This window comes from Melanotaenia boesemani, chromosome 11 (genome assembly GCF_017639745.1).
Source record: "Melanotaenia boesemani isolate fMelBoe1 chromosome 11, fMelBoe1.pri, whole genome shotgun sequence".
Lineage (NCBI taxonomy): Eukaryota > Metazoa > Chordata > Actinopteri > Atheriniformes > Melanotaeniidae > Melanotaenia > Melanotaenia boesemani.
Window position 1 is genome coordinate 20,428,262 of NC_055692.1, and position 23,746 is coordinate 20,452,007.

At 37.5% G+C, this 23,746-nt stretch overlaps 2 protein-coding genes across 2 annotated transcripts in view; both read right to left on the reverse strand.

Moving 5' to 3' along the window:
* Window positions 1–3,562: 3,562 nt before the first annotated feature.
* LOC121649107 lies at window positions 3,563–5,261 on the reverse strand. The gene is made up of 6 exons (XM_041999669.1): window positions 5,068–5,261; window positions 4,567–4,709; window positions 4,406–4,470; window positions 4,175–4,309; window positions 3,952–4,050; window positions 3,563–3,863 (listed from the first exon to the last, which is right to left on the reverse strand). The coding sequence occupies exons 1-6, from the start codon at window positions 5,170–5,172 to the stop codon at window positions 3,808–3,810; spliced, it is 603 nt and encodes a 200-aa protein (XP_041855603.1). The 5' UTR covers window positions 5,173–5,261; the 3' UTR covers window positions 3,563–3,807.
* Window positions 5,262–6,391: 1,130 nt separating this feature from the next.
* si:ch211-130m23.3 (uncharacterized protein LOC558547 homolog) overlaps window positions 6,392–23,746 on the reverse strand; it is a 65,059-nt gene continuing 47,704 nt past the window's right edge. The window contains 14 exon segments of the mRNA XM_041999668.1: window positions 6,392–8,536; window positions 9,013–9,111; window positions 9,209–9,237; window positions 9,360–9,438; window positions 9,542–9,612; window positions 9,707–9,746; window positions 9,748–9,762; window positions 9,860–9,895; window positions 10,012–10,060; window positions 10,529–10,596; window positions 11,403–11,473; window positions 17,079–17,145; window positions 17,255–17,314; window positions 19,081–19,170. Coding sequence (XP_041855602.1) covers window positions 8,507–8,536; window positions 9,013–9,111; window positions 9,209–9,237; window positions 9,360–9,438; window positions 9,542–9,612; window positions 9,707–9,746; window positions 9,748–9,762; window positions 9,860–9,895; window positions 10,012–10,060; window positions 10,529–10,596; window positions 11,403–11,473; window positions 17,079–17,145; window positions 17,255–17,314; window positions 19,081–19,170 — 804 coding nt within the window. The 3' untranslated portion in view covers window positions 6,392–8,506.

The window sequence follows — 23,746 nt, forward strand, 5'->3', positions numbered from 1 at the left end:
AAAAGACATCCTGCAGTTTGAAAGCCTTCAAGTGCCCCATCGGACATAAGTTACACATTAAGCCATGCATGGAGGCTTTTAAAATAAAAGCAAAAGTTTTTCTAAGTTTTTCATTTCTAAGAAAATCATACCTTGCTTCGATCCTTCAGAGGTTTAATCAGCTCATCACATTCTGGATCAGATGCAGCGGTCAGTGAGGAGAGAGCCAGCAAAGCCAAACAAAGCTGAACAGACATGTTTAGAAGTCAGTTGTCAGTCAGGTGCTTGCAACTGCAAGAACAGGAGAACGAGGCTCTGGCAGGATAGCTGGAATAAAGGCTGGTAGACAGAAGCTTTTATAACAGAAGGACAGAGGGGTCTGAGGTGGGGGTTTGGCACAATTATGAGATTGTGCAACATTTGCTAAAATGCATCACTGTAGAGACAAAAGCAGATGCCAAGTAATTTTGGCACTTTGCCCTACGCAAAGAAGGTGTTGCTCTCATATTATGATTTTTTATTTAGATAATAAACAGATTTTGTTTTAGAACATAAACTGAAATATTGCTCTAAAATGTTTATTTGTGCTTCTTACAGCATTTTGACTGCAGACAACGAACCAAACAGGTTTTGCTTCTTTGTCATGCCACCACACTGTGCAGTGTACAGAAATAATCTCCTGATGCCTGACGGTAAAAGAACTTGAGGAACTTAAATAAAACAAAAATAACAATAAAAAGTAAAAGACAAGGAGGCCTAAAAAAAGTAACGGTATGAAAATACCTCATCATAAATAAAATTTTATGTAACCTCCATGAAGTTATTCTGTTAAAGGAAAGATGCAATGAGATGCCTTAGCTGTTCCAAAACAAATTTGAAGAATTAAACATTGGGAATTTTCTTCATGTTTAAGAAACTAAATCTGATTGCAGATTTCATCAAGAATGCAGTGATTCCATGTTTCAGGATGAAGGTGACAATGTGATTTTTTTTATTGTTCAATATTCACGTCTGCAGCAGGCTGCTGCTCATTCAGAACGAAGATCTGAAACAGAAAATTTTCATGGAAGAGAAGAAAATGTCGTTTGAAAAATGCATCCTAGCCATATGAAATTGTTGTTGTTCTTAGTAACTTATTGAAGGTAAATGGTTGAAAAGAGTTAAACTCACTGATGAGATGGATGCTTTTGCTTTTTTTGGCTTCCCCTTTCCCCTCTGTCACTACTTTGTCTAACCAGAGGACACAGTCAGGGCACGTCCCCAGATGCTTCCAAAATGTTCATAAGCGTTTAAGTAAACTAAACAGAACACAGTTATTAGATGGTAACGTCCTTGGAGGATGTTAAATTTGCCAAAACTCAAATACCCCTTCATACGTGTCATTTTAGTCAAGTTCCCTGAAATGGTGGAGCTCGCTGTTCCATAGCAGCATTTTCCACCACTCTCAAAAAGAGGCAAGCATAACAAACTCATAAAAATTTTTAGCTTTATGCACTGCTCTCTTTGAAGGTGTTTACAGCCACTTTCAGAAGATCAACACTTACATTTTGTCTCCATAGTGCAGGCTGAACTCATCACTTCCAGGTAAAGGTAAGATTTCCATCCAGGAGCTTTTGGATAATTCAGCTATTTAGATTTTTTCTTCGCTGTCTGATGTTCCAGCATTAGATATCCATTTTTCCTAAATCTAAACACAGATTACTAAAACTGAAGTCTACTTTGCAGTGAAATTGAAAGGTGTTCACATATGGTTGTCTGGTGAGCAGCTGATTATATTTTGACATAGTAGATTTCAAATCTCAGGAAAATATTGGCTCCATTCTCAAATGAATAACAATTAATAATTTTACATGTCGATTTACTCAGTTTCAGCTTGAAGTCTACCACAGTAAATCTTGTTAGTTGTGTGTCTTCAAGTAACTCCACAAAACCTCATCAGAGAGACAAATGAAACAGAAAAACCTACCTACAGTCAATTTAGAGTCACAGATTAATGCATGTTTTGGAGGAAGAAGCACGAGTGCCTGGAGAGAACATGCAAACTCCAAACATTAAGTCCCTTACTAGGATTCAAACCAGGGACCTTCTTGCTGTGATGCAACAGTGATAACCACCACACCCCATTATCAGTCTCTAACCAAAATTCTCCTTTAACTAAAAATGACCTCTTTATTCCCCTCAACTATACTGTTTAATACCCTGGTGGTGTTTGCTGAATTCATGATAATGTGAACACGCCAGCATAAAACATGCTCTAGTTATTTTCCACAAGGCAAATACTCCCTTGGACATTGGTTATGTTATACATGAAACCACGAATGCAGCTTTTATAAAGAAAAGAAAAAACTTGATTAAGCTTCAAGAAGACTGTCAGTTCTCTGATCAACATACCTTACTTCAATTTTCTAGAGGTTTAATCAGCTCATCATAGCCTGGATCAGATGCAGCGGTCAGTGAGGAGAGAGCCAGCAAAGCCAAACAAAGCTGAACAGACATGTTTAGAAGTCAAATGATAGTCTAGTGGATGCGACAGCAAGCACAGGAGAACGAGGCTCTGGCAGGATGGCTGGAATAAAGACTGGCAAAAAACACATTATATAACAGAAGGAGGTCTGAGGTGGGGGACATGTTCATTATAGGCTGGTGCAGTAATGGCTCAATGCATCAAAAATGGACACCAAGCAGTTATTGTGCTCTGACCTACTATTATTAAAATATTTTGTTAAGAAATCAGAAAAAAAATGTTTATCTGGCAGCTTTTTTATCAAAATGTAACACTGTTTGGAAAAATCTACAAATCCCTGACAAAGCATAATACCAGACAAACTACCACCTTGTGTAACACAGAGTTACTTGGCAGAAGGCTGATTACACCAGAAGTTTCTAGCAGCCTCATAAAACTCCATCTGCCAGGTGCACCCAGTATTGAGAACATGAAAAAAGTGGCTTTGAATTAGACTCTGAGAAAACAAGACTGACACAGTCTTGTTTAAGTTAAACCTCAGACAAAGAAACCAATCAGATTCTGCTTCTTTGTCATGTTACCACACTGCAAAGCATTTGGAATAAGTCATGCATGCACTGGTGTGAAATAATCTCCACCTGTCTCAAAATAAATTAACTTGGAGAAATTGAATAAAACTCTCTCTCTCTCTCTCTCTCTCTCTCTCTGACAGTGAACCCCTAAAATAAGTAATGCAGTGAAAATGTCTCACCATAAATTCAATCTTCTCATAATATGAAGTCATTTGGTTACAGGATATATGTTATGTTTTTATACAAGTCCTGAACGGATCTTTGTGTCTTTACTAAAATCACTGCTTCATATTTTGTGAGATACACTACTGTTCAAAAGTTTGGGGTCACTTTGCCATGGGATTCAATAGGGAAGTGACCCCAAACTTTTGAACAGTAGTGTACAACTTCACTTTTCAAAATAAAAGTTGACCAGAAAAGATGAAAGACATCTAAACCCTTACAAAAACCCCTCTTACAAATTTGAGGAAATATTGATGCTGTGCATTTACAATACACATTTACAAATAAAATAAAAGCTTTCGATGCATAGAAGAAAAAAAGAGAATATTTGTCTCCAAGTTTTAATCAGTGACAGAAAATGTGAAATAAGTCTCTGCAGCAAGCTGCATCTACTGAAAATGTTAAGCATCCAATGATTAACAATGTAAAGAAGGGTGTAGCTCATTGTTTTACACACAAACGTGTAACACTGGGAACTTTCTTCATGTCTAAAAAATCATATATTAATCCAGATTTCACTAAGAAAGCAATGATTTCATGTGTCAGGATGAAGGTGGCGATGTGTTTTCTTTATTGTTCTTCAGTCTTCACGTCTGCAGCCGCCTCCTGCTCATCAGGACAAAGATCTGAAACAGAAAGCAAATCAAGCCGAATTTACTACTGGGCACCACTGAATGTAAACTGACATGAGCAGATGGGTAAAAAGGATTTTACTTGTAGTTTCTGGATAGTGGAACTCAGAGGAAAAATCCAGACACTCAGCCTGCTTCTTGAAATCTTCCAGATGAGAAGGATCAAGTTTTCCAGTCCTTGCTGGAGTTCATGAAGGAGGAGTAAAGCATTGTTTAATAAATGTGTCCTAACCGTTTAATGGTTTTTAATTATTTACATTATTATTATTGATTCTAATTAAATGGCTGCAAGGAGTTAAACTCACTGAAGAGATAAATGCTTTTGCTTCTTTTGGTTTCCCCGTTCACCTCTGATGTGGTTTCATCTGTCCAGACGGCACAGTCAGGGCACGTCACCAGATGTTTCCCAACATGCTCACAAGCGGAGGAGTTAAAGTAAACTATTTGATGCATAAAAAAAGAGTTATGAGTGTATGGCCTAATTCAACTGGAGGTTAGTTAAAATTACCAATAAAAACACTTTATGATCTACTTACATGTCACTTTGACAGAGTTTCCAGAAGTGGTGGAATTAACAGTTCCATAGTAGCATTTTCCATCACTTACAAAGAGATAAACATGACAAGCTGATGAGATTGGTTACTTTATACACTGCTTTAAAGGTGTTAACAGTCACTGTCAGACGATCAGCTCTTACTATTTGTCTCCATAGCGCAGGCTGAACTCATCGCTTCCAGGTAAAGGTGACAATTCCATCCAGGAGCTGTAAATACTTTTCATTGCTTTTAGTTGCTCCTCGCTGTCTGATGTTCCAACATGGAATATCCATTTTCCATGAATCTAGACAGAGATGACAAAAAAACTGCTTTCCAGAAAAAAGGTGTTCACCTTAAGTTACCTGCATTATAAAAACTTTGCTGTGTACAAGTAATTAAGAAAAAATCCCTTGTCTTTAACCAAAATTCTCATATTTCTCAAATATACACTTTTTTGTTCTCTAGCCTGTGGAAATACTACCCCATATGGTAGTATTTAGTTTGTTGTTGTTTACTGTTCTACATAAGGCAATAAATACACTCTAGGGATTTAGCTAAGTTATACATGAAACCACACATGGTGCCTTTAAAAACAAGAAGAAAAAAAAGATTCAGTTTTACAAAACCAGAACTAATTACTTCTAATTCTAACAGCGTCGTACCTTACTTCGATCCTCCAGAGGCTTAGTGAGCTCATCACAGTCTGGATCAGACGCAGCTGTCAATGAGGAGAGAGCCAGCAAAGCCAAACAAAGCTGAACAGACATGTTTAGAAGTCAAATGATAGTCTAGTGGATGCGACAGCAAGAACAGGAGAGCTGAGCTCTGGCAGGTCGGCTGGGGTAAAGACTGGCCGGCGACACATTATATAACAGACGGATCTGAGGGGGTCTGAGGTGGGGGATGTGTGTAATGATGGGATTGAGCAATAATTGCTCAAATGCATCACTATAGAGCCAAAGTGGACACCAGGTTACTCTGGTGCTTTGATACACAATTTTCTGCAGAAATCAGGAAAATATATCTAATATATTAAAAACAGTTTTTAAGAAAAACGTTCTGAAATCTCCCAGAGACTATGACGGTAGAAAAAAAACTCCATTTAAGCAAACGTAGTTATTTTTATATAACTTTTGCAGAGATGACAAGCTGATCTGTACTATATGATCTCTTCTGATACTGAAAGCAGTTTCCTACTTTTCCTATTTATATTTATTTGTAAATCTGGATTATTTCACTCTTTAACTGATCAAAAATACAACTATTTGGAGATATGCAATGTACAAATATCACATGATCACAGATGCAATCTCACATCTATTTTCGACATGAATGGAGTTGCTGTGATCGAGTAGATAAATAGCCAAGAAAAAAGTGCTTAACTAACTTTCAGAGGATCCTCCTGATCTTCAGGTTTCTTGTTCAACAAAAAACATTTTTGACCAGAATCCATCCTTCCAATTCACACAGTAAATAGATCTCACAGCCACTTTTTTAAATTTCCCATCTGTTATAAATGATCAGAAACCAAAATCAGGACCATCTTATCCCTTTTTGCCAATAAGAAGTTATTCTTAATGGAGGAATATATGGAGAAAGGGCTTGAATGTGTCAAATGGCAGAAGGATTAGAATAGAAATCAGTGAAAACAGGTCTTATGAATCTTTTCCAGATCTCAGACCTAAACATTATTGAAGCAGTAGAGAAGCCTGGAGAACTTTTCCTGAATACTATGTAATGAAATTAAAAGAAAGCTTGTAACAGAGTTCAGACTGGAATCTTGTTGGGAGGGCACACACTATGTTTTAGAAGTTTACATGTTTTCATGACCCTATTTCTCATCGTTTTTTATCTTTCTACCATTATTTAAGAAATGAGGGGTGGCTGAGAACTTTTCCACAGTACTGTCAATTTGTTAGTCCATATAGACTCAAATAAAACACCCTCACTGATAAAAAGATGAAGAAGACATTACACATTGCCACATTAAGGGAAGAGAAGCTTTATACCAGCATATTCAAAACCCATGAAACTTCTCTGTGTATTTACAAAAACATAATACAAGAATAAAAAAGACAAAATGAACACATCACAAATGGAGTCCCACATACTTTCACAAAAGGGAAACATGATTCAATTTACAAACGCATCTTCTTGTACTCCCACTTATGGCTTCAATCGAACACAAAAACAAAGTAAAATGTCTGTTCAGCCATGATGCATCATCAGTCCATCGCTCCGTTTGCAATAAATCTTTCCAGATTTATATTGAAATAATAATAATAATATCAAATACACATACAATACAAGAGGAGCTACATTTGTGAGCTGTACACTTTGCAGTAGAGGAAGGCGATGGGGAACGTTCAGGAACATTGAACCTTTGTACATGATAACAATTAATGGTGGGCACTGAATAAAAGTTAGAAACATGGATCAAAAACAAGCTTATGTTCACTTTCTGTACCAACTACCTTTTTATATCATACTGAAATCACAGTTTAGCCGGATGACAATTACAAGTGACCAAAGTGGCTTTATTAGCTAGTAGTTTACCATCCACACCAGGCATCTGTTCATGAGCTCTCTTTCTTAACAACATTTTGTTTGAAGAGAATATGAGCATGATAATACACTTTGTTTATCCAGAATGTAAACTGAACCATCATTTGGATTCACATCTGAGCAACAAAATATGCAACTATTGGCTTTACTTGCTTTAGCTGGAAAAAAAAAATCTATAATCCTTTATTGGCCTTTTTTAAAAAATGGACTTGCACATTTGCAGTGATCAGAGTGCAAAGTCTTCCAGAGAAAAAACACTCACAAGTTAAATCAACAAAAATCTTTAGAAGAGTACTGAAAGACGCAACTATTAATTAAAAACCACAAAGTGGCCAAATGTTCAGTCTGTACAGTTCTGTTGGGTATTAACCTCTGTGCAAACCTTTCCTAGCTTCATCCTCAATGCTTTCTTTCATCCCAGTGACAGATCTAATAAGGCTTAAAGGGAAACTATAGAACTACTGAAATGTGAAGGCTTCAAATGGAAAGCTGAATTCATGTCTAAAAATGTTAAATGCACTCTGTGTTTCTTTTCTTTGTCATGTTGACTAGGTCTGGTGTGGCTACTAGCTTGTTATGGCAAACAGCAGCTTATCCCGCATATCTTTAGATATTGTTACTGACATTACAAGATTTTACTGGCTATCCTTTTTTTACATGTGGAACATTGGCAGCTGTTCAGTTCAAGTTTAATGGTCTCACTTTAAGTCTTAAACAAGTTTTCTTTTAAATAACTGAATGCAATTTACAAATAGAATTGCATGGAAAGGAATTCAGACTGTGCACCACTTATTTATGTCTATCTGCATGTAATTCACCTCTTTGGATGAGACAGAGTAAAAGGTCCTGTCACATTCATGGGTGACATTAGAAAATATTGGAAAACTAGCCATAGTGTAAATAAAAAAAAAAACTTAATGATGCTCTAAAAGATAGATAACCACCAATGCTTAAAAGACAGTATCTGCAGAAGTTCCAACTAAATCTTCCTGGCAACATGGTGGTGATGTTTCTTTGCTTCGCTTCTGGTGATGGAAAAAGTATTTTATTGGTAAAAGATTTTATTTAAAAAAAGTTGACCATTTAGATGAATAAATTATTCAAAAGCTGTCTCCATACTTTATGATACTGAAGTTTGAATTCTGGATATTGAATTGTGTGCAGAAGGCAGAAACTTGTGTTTGATGTGTGTGTACACCGTCTCATACACACTGGATGCAAATATACAAAGAATTATCCTCTTGCTTGTTTCAATTTGTTTTCTTTGTACAGTCTAATACTTGCAGAGGAAGAACTGATGAATGTAGCAGAGTCACCACTTAAATAACAGGACAGAAGAGACATGGACAGAAACCATGGAGGGCTTTGAGATGCAGATGGATTGTAGAAGGATGGAGCCTTGGGCAACTGTCCCGACTAGGCAGGGGGTGGTGGAGGGAAAGTCACTGGCCTGGATAACATCACATCATGTCTCTCTGCTTTTCTCCAATCCACAACAGGTTACTGAGCAACTGAGCCAGCCTGCTTCCAGAAACTTCACACACTCATTGTCATGTTTGGAGAGTACTGCAGAGGTTAAAAAAAGAGAGAGAAGCAAATGTGACTGTGTGTATCTGCAACTAATGAACATCAGTACATTCATATTGTTCATTTGGTTTCACTTGAAATGATATTAAACACTAAAGGTATAACTTAATAACATTAATCAACATTTTTGCCAACATGTTCTTGATTTCCCGCCAAAAGTTCAGCACCAAAGCAGGAATCGCCTCTATATTAACTTCAAGGCTACAGACAAAAGACAAAAACCACAAGGTGATAGTCTGGCCTTGGCTCCTCTAATGCTCACCAATCAATGTAACACATCCAGTTTGCCGTCCCAAATAACACAGTGGGCGGTGTTTCTTTATGTTTTGTCACTATGAGGTCGCTTCGCAACTGTGAAAACTTCATGAAGTCATTCTGAATGTTTACATGCACAGAGAAGTCGTGCTACAGTCATAGCTTGACTGGGCCGTTTAAATGGAGAGTGGAAAACTTACACTTTCATTCTGAAAAGGGTTAAGGAAGTTTCCTCCCATCTCTCCATCCTCTCTGGGTGTCCCGGGCTGGTTACTCATACTTAGGTTACCAGGAGAGTTCTTTTCAAAGAAAAGTAAAAGATAGCACAATGCTAAGTGTTACTTCAAAAAGTTACAAAATCAAGTGGAGGTTTATTAAAGAAAAAGTTTCTCTCACCTTGGGAAGACTGTCCATGTCACCTGACCCTAAGATAGAGCACACATGTATGAGAATAAATTCTAAATAATAAAATCAAACCTTAGTTTTCATGGTTTATTTTGGGAATTAGGTACCAAAATTGTGCCAGTGCAGCTTAAACTACTTGTACCTAAAGATCCATTCATGTGATGGGGCTCCATTCCAGCCAATCCCCCTAACGGACCATCACTACCTGCACCCATGGGGAACTAAGAACACACAGGTAAAAAACAACACAACTATTTTACTTTAAAGAGATTATACAACTTCACAGGCTCCATAATGACCCACACACAGGACAAAATGTCTCACGTTTGGTCGGCTTCCACCAGGAGGAACTGTGTTTATCATAGTGTACATATTGTCGCCAGAGTTGGTTGAATCTGACAGAGCAAAAAATAAATACATAAATAAAATATAAGATAATGGCGACCTTCAATATACTGTTTGTAGACACGTAATGTACACAGAGCTTACCTGCTGGACTTGGCATTATTGGGGTTCCAGGTGGCCCCCCCTCCTCCTGGAGGTCCCTGAAACCAGAGTTTGGTTTCTAATAGATTTATTCATGAAAGAATCAATTACGAGATTCTTAGTGAGTGAAAAAGGTTTAAAATCAAGCATACATACCACATAACTTCCTGGAGATGCAGAAGAGTAAGGGGTCTACATAAACAGAGAGGGAATATGGGAGATCATAACAAAATACCCCAAAACAGAAAAACAAAACAAGCAAACAAACAAAAGAACATCTAACTTTTGGTTAGGTTACAGATGCTTACAGAGTTTGAGTTTGGAGGATTTGGCCAAGGTCTTCCACCACCAGGTCCCCTGAAACACACACACACAAACACACACACACACACTTTAGTATTCTGCTTTTGGCAGGCTATGCTGTTTCTGGTTCATTTGGGCAGAACTGGCAACAACAAGCTATTCTCACGCCAAAGAAAGGTGATGGGAAGAACTGAAAAAAAGATATAAACCGAGAGAGAAAATGACAAAAAAAAAAACACAAAGTGGAGAAAAGTCTTTTCAAAGTTCCACAGTATATTTACAAGAGTAGATGGTAAAAAGCCACAATAAAGTAAAGGCCTGTTTTACAGGGAGATTTTGGATATTTGGGAGTTGTTGTTTTTTAAGGCAAAGAAATGTGCTCACTCAATTTACATTTCACAAGCAGCATCGGACAGAAAATACATGTTTGCCTGTTTTAAATGAAGGTGCTCCAGAAACACTGCACTCCTCAATCTGTAAGAGTGTTTGGGTAGGTTACATTCTGTATAATTCACTACTCACATGCTCATACCAGGCATCCCTGGACCAACCAGGGCATTGAGTGGTGGCCTCATCCCACCTCCATAATTCTAAAGAGTGAGAGAGAAAAAAAAACATTCAATTATGTGTTCAAGAGAGACACTAAAAACACTGTTAATTTCAATTAAATTGTCTATTTGAATGGCACAGTGTATGTTAATGAATGTACAATATTACCGTAAATATATTGGATTTAGAAATGTGTTAATTTCCATTTGTAGTCCCATAATTTTCTCTCAGTTTACTTCAAATCTATGATTAAAATGTAGAAGTAATTCAGTGTTCACGTTGCTGATTACAGGTCAGCCATGCTTTAAGCAGTTTCTTAAAATAGAGATACTGTATGTGGAGTTATTGCTACTGATGACAGGCAAAGTATTCCAGCATGAGCATCATTCAATAGATAAAACATTTTGTGCAAATGAGGATCCTCTGAACTGAACTTCACTGTCTGACCTGGTGCTGCTTATACTATTTCACTTTTTAATGAACTCCTCCACGTGTGGTGGGGCCGTTTCATTTATAGATTTAGAAAAAAGACAAACATTTTTGAGTAATTTGAAGTTCTCAAAGCTTAAAAGAATGGTATTTAACTACAACTGGGCAGGTGTGATACAGCTTCCTATGAAATACCCTGCTTTAGGTGAGGTGACACCAGCAAATGACCAGGTGAGTTATTAGATCATGCAGTTAAAGAAAGATTCGCCAGCCTTAGTTGTGATTAAAGGTTTAATGTGTTTAATATTTTATTTGGGGCATCTGCTTGGTAACAATGGTCGTTTGGTGGTGCTGCACTTGACAGCACCACCAAACATCTAAACATCAAAACTATTCCTATGATAATTTCATCCTGTACCTGAGGCCCTAGTGGTACCATGCCCCTGGGTGGAGTCATCCTCTGCATTGGTCCTCCCATATTTGGATGTCCTGAAACATGGGGGGTCGAAAACAAATAAAAAACATAAAATGAGTCAGTTTACTCCAAGACATTACACTCAGAACTTCGGACTTGTCAGTCAAGAGAATCCGTTTTGTCTGTAGTTGGCCATTATTACAGATGTGCACTCTCATGTTCTCATGATATTTTACAACATACAGTCTCTCTCTTTGAGCAAGCAATATTTAATTTCATAGCTTTAGCATCAATTTCTACGGTCAGTGATTTGTCCATATATGTACAGTCATGGACAAAATTGTTGGTACCCTTCGGTTAATGAAAGAAAATATCATAATGGTCACAGAAATAACTTGAATCTGACAAAAGTAATAATAAATAAAAATTCTATGAAATTTAACCAATGAAAATCAGGCACTGCTTTTCAACCATGCTTCAACAGAATTATTTAAAAAAATAAACTCATGAAACAGGCCTGGACAAAAATGATGGTACCCTTAACTTAATATTTTGTTGCACAACCTTTTGAGGCAATCACTGCAATCAAACAATTCCTGTAACTGTCAGTGAGACTTCTGCACCTCTCAGCAGGTATTTTGGTCCACTCCTCATAAGCAAACTGCTCCAGTTGTCTCAGGTTTGAAGGAAGCCTTTTCCAGACGGCATGTTTCAGCTCCTCCCAAAGATGCGCAATACGATTTAGGTCAGGGCTCATAGAAGGCCACTTTAGAATAGTCCAATGTTTCGTTCTTAGCCATTCTTGGGTGATTTTAGCTGTGTTTTGGGTCATTGTCCTGTTGCAAGACCCATAACCTGCGACTGAGACCAAGCTTTCTGACACTGGCCAGCACATTTCTCTCTAGAATCTCTTGATAGTCTTGAGATTTCATTGTACCGGCCAGGGCCGGTTCTAGGAATGCATACATGAGGGGGCAGGCATAAATTTGAAGGGGGCATTATGAGTACATACTTCAGCATTTTCTTGTTGTTGTTTTTTAAGTGTTTCTTTAACGGAACTGTGCTGTTAGTGGAGTCCAACTTCAAAGAAATGGATTGCACTTTGTCAGGCCTCTACTCTAAGACCTGTCCAGCTTGGGTGTCCCACCTGAAACCAAAGCTCCTGCTGGTATAGCTCTTAGAGTCACTGAGGCACGCAAACCCCCTGACCACAATAAGGTGGCAATCCCTCAGGGGGGGAACAGAAAATATCAATAACAAAATGAAGTAAGAAAAAAGAAAAGAATGATCCATTATCAAAGCTTTAACAACCAACAAAATAACAATTGCCCTATTGGACAGCCATTAGATGTCTAAGCATTTTGAATAAATTTGAAACTAATAACAATAAACTCAACTATCTGTGTGTTTGTTTCTGTCTGTATATAGACCATAATGATTAAAGAATCATAACTATCAAGCACAACAATAACAGAGCAAAAAATTAAACCCCCTACCAAAATAAGGCAGTGAATCTTCAGGGGGAAATAATAATAATAAATGAAAATGAGTAAAAACTAAATGATCCTTCATAAAAATTTTAAGAACCAACAAGGCATACATGAAGCTCTGAGCTGAACTGCTGAAAGCAGCGGGAATGTAGAGTGAAACTTTCTGTTATTTTTTTCTTCAAACTAGCATGCTGAACTAAAGGCTGGGCGGAGCTTGAGGGGTCTCATATGCGCAGCTCGTTTTCCCTCAGTCTAGTACCGAGGAGGCAGTCACATCTATGGCCCGTGCGTGATTGATCACTGCTCCTACTAACAGGCGTAGACACGTTTAAATAGAACAGAAACAAACCCCAGTTGACAGAATAGATGCAATAAATACGTCTGTTATTATAAGTATTTATTCAGTATCGCTACAACACATTTAACAGAGCTTTACTCTATAAGTTTTACCGCTGGAGCTCAGCAGCCCGAGGGGGAGAAATATGACACCGCAAGATCAGGCTGTATGTCAACTCATTTGCATACTAAACACTGATTGGTTGTTTTCTGTGGTGGTGGGAAGGACTTGTTGAAGACAGTACAATGGATCCTGTGAGGCTCCGACACACAGAGTTCAGTACAGAGGGGAGAGAGCGTTTGGAGAGATTTGCCCATTTCGGCGCATTTGATTGAGGGGGCAGAATGTTTGTTTGAGGGGGCACTGCCCCCTCTTGCCCCTGCGTAAAGCCGGCCTTGGTACCGGCACAGATTCAAGACACCCTGTGCCAGATGCAGCAAAGCAGCCCCAGAACATAACAGAGCCTCCTCCATGTTTCAAAGTAGGGACGGTGTTCTTTTCTTCATATGCTTCATTTTTCCATCTGTAAACATAGAGCTGATGAGCCTTGGCAAAAAGTTCCATTTTTGTCTCATCTGTCCATAGGACATTCTCCCAGAAGCTTTGTGGCTTGTCAACATGTAGTTTGGCTTTTTTATGATTTGTTTTCAACAATGGTGTCCTCCTTGGTCGTCTCCCATTAAGTCCACTTTGGCTCAAACGACGACGGATGGTGCGATCTGACACTGATGTTCCTTGAGCTTGAAGTTGACCTTTAATCTCTTTAGAAGTTTGTCTGGGCTCTTTTGTTACCGTTCGTATTATCCGTCTGTTTGATTTGTCATCAGTTTTCCTCCTGCGGCGACGTCCAGGGAGGTTGGCTAGAGTCCCATGGATCTTAAATTTCTGAATAATATGTGCAACTGTAGTCACAGGAACATCAAGCTGCTTGGAGATGGTCTTATGGCCTTTACCTTTAACATGCTTATCTATAATTTTCTTTCTAATCTCCTGAGACAACTCTTTCCTTTGCTTCCTCTGGTCCATATTGAGTGTGGTACACACCATGTCACCAAACAGCACAGTGACTACCTGTAGCTTATATATAGGCCCATTGACTGGTTACAAGATCGTAGACACCTGTAATGCTAATTAGTGGACACACCTTGGATTAACACGTCCCTTTGGTCACATTATTTTCAGTCTTTTGTAGGGGTACCATCATTTTTGTCCAGGCCTGTTTCATGAGTTTATTTTTTTAAATAATTCTGTTGAAACATGGTTGAAAAGCAATGTCTGACTTTCATTGGTTAAATTTCATAGAATTTTTATTTATTATTACTTTTGTGAGATTCAAGTTATTTCTGTGACCATTGTGATATTTTCTTTCATTAACCGAAGGGTACCAACAATTTTGTCCATGACTGTATATATATATATATATATATATATATATTTATATATATACACACTTTAAGAAAGTTAGCAAACATAATGAAGAGACTACACCTATGTAGTCATAGCCTGATTTTAGACCTTCACTAAATTTATAGCACTTTTAGCACAAGTAGTTTAGTCTTTAATTATTAACTCATTTAAATATTACAACAATAGCTGTAAATACATCTGATACATTCTAAATTTTTATCAGTAATTTTAGCAGTTATATCACGACAGTTGTAAAGCCAGCCTATTATCACTTAAAAAGCATGTCAAGGATTACAGGACTGATGACTCAGCAGGATTTAATTTGTCCATGCGTTTATCTTTAATAGACTGGACTACTGTAATGCTGTCCTCACAGGTCTGCCTAAACTGTCCATCAGTTACTCCAGAACATGAGTCCTCACTAAGACCAAAGAAGTGGATCATATAACCCCAGTCCTCAGATCTTTACACTCGCTTCCTGTCTGTCAAAGAAGTGACTTCAAAATCCTGCTGGTAGTTTACAAAACACTAAATAGTTTAGGGCCAAAATATATTCACGATCTCGTGACTCGTTATGAACCAGCCTATTCCCAGAGTCAGAACTAAACATGGAGATGCAGCGTTCAGCTTTTCTGCTCCTCACATGTGGAACAAACTCCCAGAAAAGTGCAGGTCTGGTGAACCTCTCAGCAGTTTTAAATCAGGATTAAAAACTTTTCTATTTGCTGCCTTTTATCAGAACTGTTAATTCCTCACACTGGAACTTTCATTTCTTACATTTGATCTATTTTATTCTAGCTTTTTCATTTTTTATTTAATTCTTTTGTTACATTCTGCTACTTCCTGTTTTATTGTGGTGCTTCCTGTTACCAACAGTTCAGTTAGCTGAATTATAAACACCTGTGACCTGTGGGGTTGAGTCTATAAAGGCCTGTGGCTAACCTTTCTCTCTCTCTCTCTCCATCCAGCAGCACTGCCACCACTCAGTAAAACCCCTTTACATTTTTTTAATAGACACAGCCATTATCAGTCTCATCCCTAGTCTGGTGTCTATCGTTATGTTCCGTGCAGCCAGCCGTAACAGCTTTTTATTTCTTTTTAAAGTTTGTTTTTAATGTAGTTTTTAATGTTTCTTGCACCCTGATGTTTTTGTTTTATGTAAAGCACCTTAAATTGTCTTGTACATGAAATGTGCTAAACTTGCCTTCCCTAAATCTGGACATCTAGGAGCTTTTTTCACTCAAAATGCTAAAAACACACTCTCATCTTGTTCATATGTGAGCTGAGAGCTTTACAATGTGATATGAAGATTTTTTTTTTTTTACTGTAATTGGGAAATAAAACAGACTGTGTAGCACGATCCCTGATGCTTCTCATTATTGTGAAGCAGGTATTACATAAATTAATGCAAAAAAGTGTAATGATTTGGTATGATTTAGAAATTGTGACCAACAGAAACTTTTGATCAACTACGGTAAATAGTTCTGATTCCCTCTCCTGACTAGTAGCTGAGTGGATGACGTGTGAAGTCCCATGTATATTGTTCATATTTTTCTAGCCAATCCTGGTGAAATCTGAATTGAATGCAAACACTGAATCGACACTGTCATCAGGTTATCCTACAGGTTTGTAAGAGAAACATTCACTTTAGGACCAAACTGAATACATTTTTGCTTTATAGACTTATGGATTTTTCTTTTCAGCCAAAGAAAAATTAGTAATTACATCACCTATGAATTTATCTCTCTAGCCAGTATTGTTAGAGATAAACACCATAGTCAGCCCCTTTTATGCAGTCAATTATTCCCCGAGAAATTAATAACCCAGAACAGAAATTTAACCACAAAGTTATTTCCTTTTCAAATTTTAATTTAGGGACTAATTTGAATTGATGAAACAGCTCTCTATAATTGCTTTTAGAGTGTTATGTGTGTTTGTATTTTTTTTTATTCACTGCCGTTTTAAGAGATATTTCACTGAAATCTTTAGATTTTACACAAGTAGTTCATTTGGATTTATTTCTGATTTATTTATTTCCTCGACAGAATATCCTATGATCTCGACTGTGACTAAAGATCCAAAATAGAATTAAAGCCAAGTATTGTAAAGAAAAAAAGTCTGGCACTGCAGCAGTGTGCCATTTAAATTTATCTTCATTTTTTCTGTTTTGGTTTCTACTTACATATCTAAAGAAATGTATTATGAACTGCCATGAAGTTTCCTTTTTATTTTCTAATCAAATTCAGGTGAAACATTTTGTTTAAGAAAATGTAATGACAGTTACATGAAATTTGGTACGTTTATCTACAATAAATGTGTGGCTCATAGGAGGATGTCTTTCATGCTTTCTTCATAAATGATCAAACTTTAATCTCAAATGAAACTACAAGAATAAACAGGCAATCATGTTGTATGTGGATACCCATGTACTGCATCTTTGTGCACCTTGCTGTCTTGTGGGATCCATCCCACTGGGTAACATCGGCTGGCTACCTGGAACTCCACCAAGTCCCTACAGAGGGAACCAGATCCATCAGTCACATCATCATTAAGGTCACATGCTGTTTATTTCTATTGTCCATGTTAGTCTGCTGCCCTGTAGTTGTTAGTGTAGCTCTCACCTGATTAGGTAATCTGAGGGGGGGTCTGGGTCCACCGGGATATCGAGGTGACATAAATGGCTGAAAAACAAGTGTGGTTTTACATTTTTCGACATTTGAATGCATCTTTAGACCAACTATCAAGCCTTACATATCAATCAAAGAAAAATGTCTGGTCATTGAGCATGAGGACAAATGCAACTGATTTCTAAAGGTATTCTAAAAAAAAAAGTTACACAAACTGGAGGGGGCACTATGCGTCATGAAGGGAAACTAACCAGACTAACTCAATTTGAGGTTTTGGGCTCACTTTCTTTTCACACAAGAAAAGTGGGAAGCTGACCACATTTTCATTGGATTAAGTTTATGGAAAAAGGCAGATTGGGAACAAAGGATGACGTTTTTTTAATCATGATGTGAGTGCATGTGTTAACCGCGTGGAATCTGACACCGTGTGATGGGAGCTCTTTTACAGCTGTGACTGGTTTCTCACTTGTTCTCACCACAGACGGTAGCAATGCTGTTTCCATGTCTGCTGAACTGATGTCACTGTGGTTAGAAAAAAAACTGTCTGAAGTGCCAGAGAAGCTATTCTACAATGTTCCACCAGAGAGCAATGGTTCTCTTCATTCAATAAGAGTCATCTTCTCTAGGCTGCATCGTAGTCTCTAAAATTATGTCCATGTAAGAACTACATCTTATTATGATGTCCCATCTTGTTTGAATTCTTGCTTGTGATGTTCTCATTCTCAAATGTAAGTCGCTTTGGATAAAAGCGTCTGCTAAATGACTGTAGAATAGAATAGAATAGAATTCAGTTTATCTTTTTATCTTTTATCTATCTTTTTATCCTTTAATTGTCCATGTTCTCCAGGCCTTGAGGAACAACTTTGGTTCTTTCATGTTTAATTTTAAGAATGACAACGAACCTTGTAAAATAAAAAAATAAAGTAAAAAAAAAGGGGTGCTAGAAAAGAGTAAGGCAGTGAATGCAGTTACAGTTAGCCCTGTCTGTTATACAGATTACCTTTGATAATAACAAACAGGTAATTACAGAACCTGATTGTGCAGATATTCTTGGATCTGATCCATGCACAGAAACCAGAATGAAACACTGGGAATCTGGAGATTTTAACTCTTGTACTAATAGGTCTAAGCTAGACCTTGCCTCCAACAAGCAACTGATCTTCTATCAAATGCATGCTGGAGTTTTTAACAGAACTAGAAATACCTTGGAAGGTCATTGATCTTTGTGTCAGATCCAAGCATCTGAATTTGACTGATAAGGACGAGTAATCAATGTACAACAGGTAGAGTCCTTCAGAGATGATGTGGGGCATTGCAGCATGTGGGTGTTTTTGTGTGCCCTGGATTTATTTCTCCTGTCAGGTTCCTTTTTCTCCATGTTGTGGTGCGCCCACACACAGATAAAAGCAGACTGTTAGCAACCACTTTTTAGGGTTTTCTCTTTCTCTTATAGTGCTAGGGGGCTTTTTCTGCATGTAAAAGATCTGCAAATTTACAAGCGTTAAAGACAACACAAAAGAGGGTAATTCTCTCTCTCAGGCCATTCCTGAAGAAAATAGCTTTGTTAAGGGACCAAATGATCCATCTATATCGCACCTGAACACTATTTGCATAGCATTTTCATTCTTATTTTTGTTTTTTTTAATTTTTTATTAAGTGGTTCGACATCTTCTAATGGATTAAACAAAATTTTCAGCCTGTAAATGAGCATAATGAAGCTTTTTAAGAATTAGTAAATAAGCTCTGTAGGGGATGGGCAATTAATAAAATGCCAATCATTAGACAAAAAATATACAATTGTTTAAGTATGTATGTGTTACCTGGAAGAACCCTGGAGGAACAGGTCCCACTGGCATGCCCTCTCCTGGAGGAAGGTTCCCGAGGACGGGGCTTGGAGCTGCTGCAGCACTCTGAAGAGGACAGGACAAAAACAGGCAAAATTCAACATATTCTTGCTCATTAGTGGTAGAAAGTATCTACAGGCAGGTACAGAAAAAATGTTTACAATCGATATACTTTACTTAAATATTTCTATTTTATGCTGCTTTAATAATTCAGTTAGTAACACCTTGAATGTTTTGTGATAGTACAGCTACTTAACAGCTAGGGCTGGGTGATATGGCCTAAAAATAAAATATTTTTAAAATTAAAAAAAAAAAAAAAAAAAAAAAATTTAAACCAAATCGGATTTTTTTTCTAGAGTAAAAAAAAAAAAATCTGATTTCTGATTTTAATTTACTTTTGTCCCCCTTCTTTAAAAACACATTAAACTTGAAGCTTTAGCATGCTAAATGTTTTGTTTTATTTATTTATTATTTTTCATATAAATATATTTATTTATATGACTGAATGACAGCAAAGAAAGTAAATAACGTCACAACTTTTCCACCATATAAACAGCTTAATATCTTGCATAGAGATGCAACACAACTGCATCCGTGATCTCTTTCCATCTGGATCCTTATCATCAGGGATCCACTGCAGAAATAACTCCCCTGATGTTGGTCGTCTCTTAACGAGAGTTTGTGGGCTGAAGTTGTCTTCTGCATCTCAAAAAGAGCAGCATTTCTCAATATGCACAGCTAAATTGCAGGAGTGAGTGACGGCTCACATCACTGTTTTTCTGTTAGGGCTTTCAGACAAACACTGTTCTGGTGAGGAGGTAGGGCTGAGACCACTGCTAACTATGGAAGCCCAAGCAGAGCATTTGTGGTGCATATACAAGATGAAAAAAAAAATCCGGATTTTCATAAAAATAAGCTGAAAATGAATTGATAATTTTATCGATTAATTGGTTAATGTGGATTAAGATTTTATACTCAAAACCTTATAACATCTGATGCACTATTAAGAATGAAATTCCCCATGAGAAAATCACACAATGAAAATGAGCAGCATCCATGTCAGGAGTGAAATGTTACTCAAATACTGGAGCATCAGTATTCATGATAATAATACAATTTTTATACTATAAACATCATTCTACATATTTAGTTAGTCATTTCAGTCTGAAAATTTACTGCATTAGTTTTGTCATTACTTGATTTCATCCACATTGCAGTCAAAAAACCTCGGCTGAACATGTCCAAACAACAAAACACAAGAGCTAGAAAACAACAGCATTATTAAAAATGTGCAGTCCCAGGGTCTTTCCCCATCACCTTCCTGCTGTCTCTCCCTCTATGGGATATTTCCTGTTTTCAGCAGATGCCCAGCCATGCCGGCCCAGGTTTATTTTTAAACATTGTGTTTTTTGTTGTGCTTGCCCCAGACGGGTGGTGCTGGATGGCTGCAGCAGGGCCTCTGTCTGCTTCCTGTGGTATTGTGCTTTCTCCACATTACATTACCACCCAACACTGGCCTCTCCTTTATCCTCTTCATATTATACTGAATAACAATCAAGGTGCAGTATAGGAGTCTGTCAATCCATATATATGGATATCTGTGCAGAGTGAGCACATAAAGCCAGGTCATCTGCATTTGTATGGTTTTTTTTCTCAGTGGCTGCCCACTCTGTTTTATTTTTATTTTTTTTATCTTTTTCCTCACTTTCTCTTTCTGTCTGAAGGCTGGGTGTAAAGAGCTCCAGTGAAATTCACCCACAGTCTCTGAAGTTTCCGCCAGCTGACTTTTTAGGTCAGACAGGAACAAGGTTTAATCAGAGCTGAGATAAAAGGAGACTGACGACACTCCTGTATCCTCTGCTGCTCCACCCCGCCACCCTCGCTAGTCCCTCAACCGCCTTCAGTCTCCTTCACATCTCCCCATCATTAATGTTCGACAACAGGGAACAGGATGTGCTGCAGTTTTTAGATTCCATGTGCTGCTGCAAACATGGTCTGTATTTGTCTCAGCAGATGAATGTACAGATGGACACAGATGGATACTGTATCTCTGTGGTTCAGCAGCGGGAAACTGGATTTGGTTAGTTTGTGTGTTTCTGTGTCTGTGTTTCCACTGAGAATGCAACACCATGCACAAAATCTAGTGTTTGCAGTGATTTTGTGATTCCAAACCCCCTCCTTTTTTTTTTTTTTTCCCCCTTTCCTACTCCCTCCTCGCACCCAGGATTACCCAGAATGCCTTTGCTCCCTGGCAGCCTGGAGGTCTGCTGAGTTTGCCTTCATGCACAGAGAAAGAGGGAGGGAAAGAGGAGAAAAGAGGACAAAGTGGAGATTACGAGTGTGTTTGTGTGAGTAGCAGTGAGTGTGTATGTGCAAGACCAGACCAGAAAAACATGGGGGAGGAAAAAAAAAAAAAAAGGAAAAACTACCTAACCTGCTGACAAAGCAGCATTTTCTAAATACAGCTGGGGGGGGGGGGGAGTAAATAAATAAATAAATAAAAAACATGCCGGGATATTTCCCAGCTCCAAAACCAGCCGCACATTCCATCTATGGGAAAAACAACTTCTAGTGCAAATAGTCTAGTCTAGTGATTATGAGAGATTCAAAAAAACATTAAAATTATAATGAACAACAATGAGAAGCATTCACGAAACCTCATAAGAAAGGATGGGAAATTTCCCCCAGTTTGCTCGTAAGACACCGTTGAGTTGAAGGAATCACATGGTTTCCATAGTGATGCTTATTAAAATTTATTCAGTGAGACTTGACTTGAGATTAATATCATACTTATTCACATATTTTAAGTATGATGCCAAACCCAGCAGATGCTTATGTAATATTGTGTAATATTGTATAAAAAGAAAACAATGAAGACAAAAAAGGTTGGCTGTAACTTACCAGCTTACTAATTCATGTTAGATAACATCTATTAAATCTGTCTGACAAATGAAAATGACGAGTGGCCTTTTGTTTGCTAGTTACAGTATCTGTACTTCACTAAGTGTAAAAGCTTTGAAATAGCAAATTAATTTTGGAAAATTTGACAGAACCTGGTAAGATGTTTGCTTTAGTGAAGTTTTACAAATGAAAGAAAAAAAGTGATTACCAGCTGAGTACATTTCCCAAAATTTTAAACTACTCCAAATATTTTTCAAAGCAGCAGTGTTTCGAAGACTTAAAAAGAAAATTATTATCATTTGATGTTATACCTGCCAAATAATACATAAGTCTATAATAATGCATAAAAATAATGAGCACTGAATATTATTTCAATTAAATATTGAATCAGTGGAAAAATATTAACTGTTAAAATAAAACAGTATAAGCTGCATTAACAAATGCAGCTTTTCCAGGCAAGAAAAGTCTGTATAGTTTGACTCATGAAATGTTCATGTAAAAACAGTATATAAACAACACGTTATAAATTATTCAAAATGTTTAGGACTCACATCTTTATCAGCTTATTTGTAGATACTGATACTCTATACAGAAGTTTTAATTAATTGTTTATACCATTCCAAATGCTCCAATCATCTCTGGAGGCCATTGTTAAATGCAGCTCCTTTGTGCTGAGGCGCATTGATGAGCTGTAAAGAGTTATGTGGTGGGAGGTTGTGGACCAGGTGAGTTTGGGGTATCCTGTACACACTCTGCATGTAGTTTATTATTTTGTTTGTTTTTGTTGGTGGTGCTACCCATTGTATGTATTTTTTGGTGAAAACATTTTCTTTGATAAGTTAGTTAGGACTTTTGTTTGGTTTTCATTTCAGCTTTTGAGTTAGGCTTTGGTTTGTTGTAGTGATTTAATCGATTTGGCACAACTTCATGCCCCTTCCTCCACACAGGTTTCATGAAATCTGCTGTTGTTTGGCGTATTAAATAAAAGGGCCATTTTATCCATTTACAATGTCTCATCTCCATTTGGTGGTTGTCAGGTTACATCCCCTCGGGGGATGTAACAACCTCTATAATTTATATCTAGATGTCATTCATTGTTAGAAGGTTACAGGATTTCACTTGATGTGAAGAGATTGTGACCACATCAGTGCAGTGTGATTACATCATGTGAGCTGCAGAAATGCAGTGCAGGATGTGAAGGTTTGATGCTGGTCATCATATGAAAACACTGCAGTGAATCCAGTTTGTTAAATTCTTGCTTGCCAGTTCTGTTTAAATACATATTCCCAGCCAAACTTAGCATATTCCAGTATTTAACCCCGTCTTCTGATTGTTACACGCTGTCACACCCTCTACACAACGCCGTGACGAAACAACAGAGTGTGTTCAGTGGGAGGCTTGTTCAAGTCCGATGCAAGACAGAGAGATACAGAAGATCCTTCCTTCCAGCAGCTATCAGGCTGAAGAACAAAGCCCTTAATTAATTAATGTGATTGTTTTAAAAAAAAAAAAAAAAAAAATTACTACTACTACAATATTGAATTTCCCTTTGGGATTAATAAAGTAGTTTTCATTCATTCATTTCATTCATTAATGACCCTGCCATTTACACCTCTTGTACATCAGTGTTGACGCTCTTCTGTCAAGGCAAAGTGAGAAGTGTAGTGGAGTATTCAGCTGCTGGTTGTACTGTATAATGTATGACAGTGTACATTATGTGTGAATGTATCTCTCAGCATTG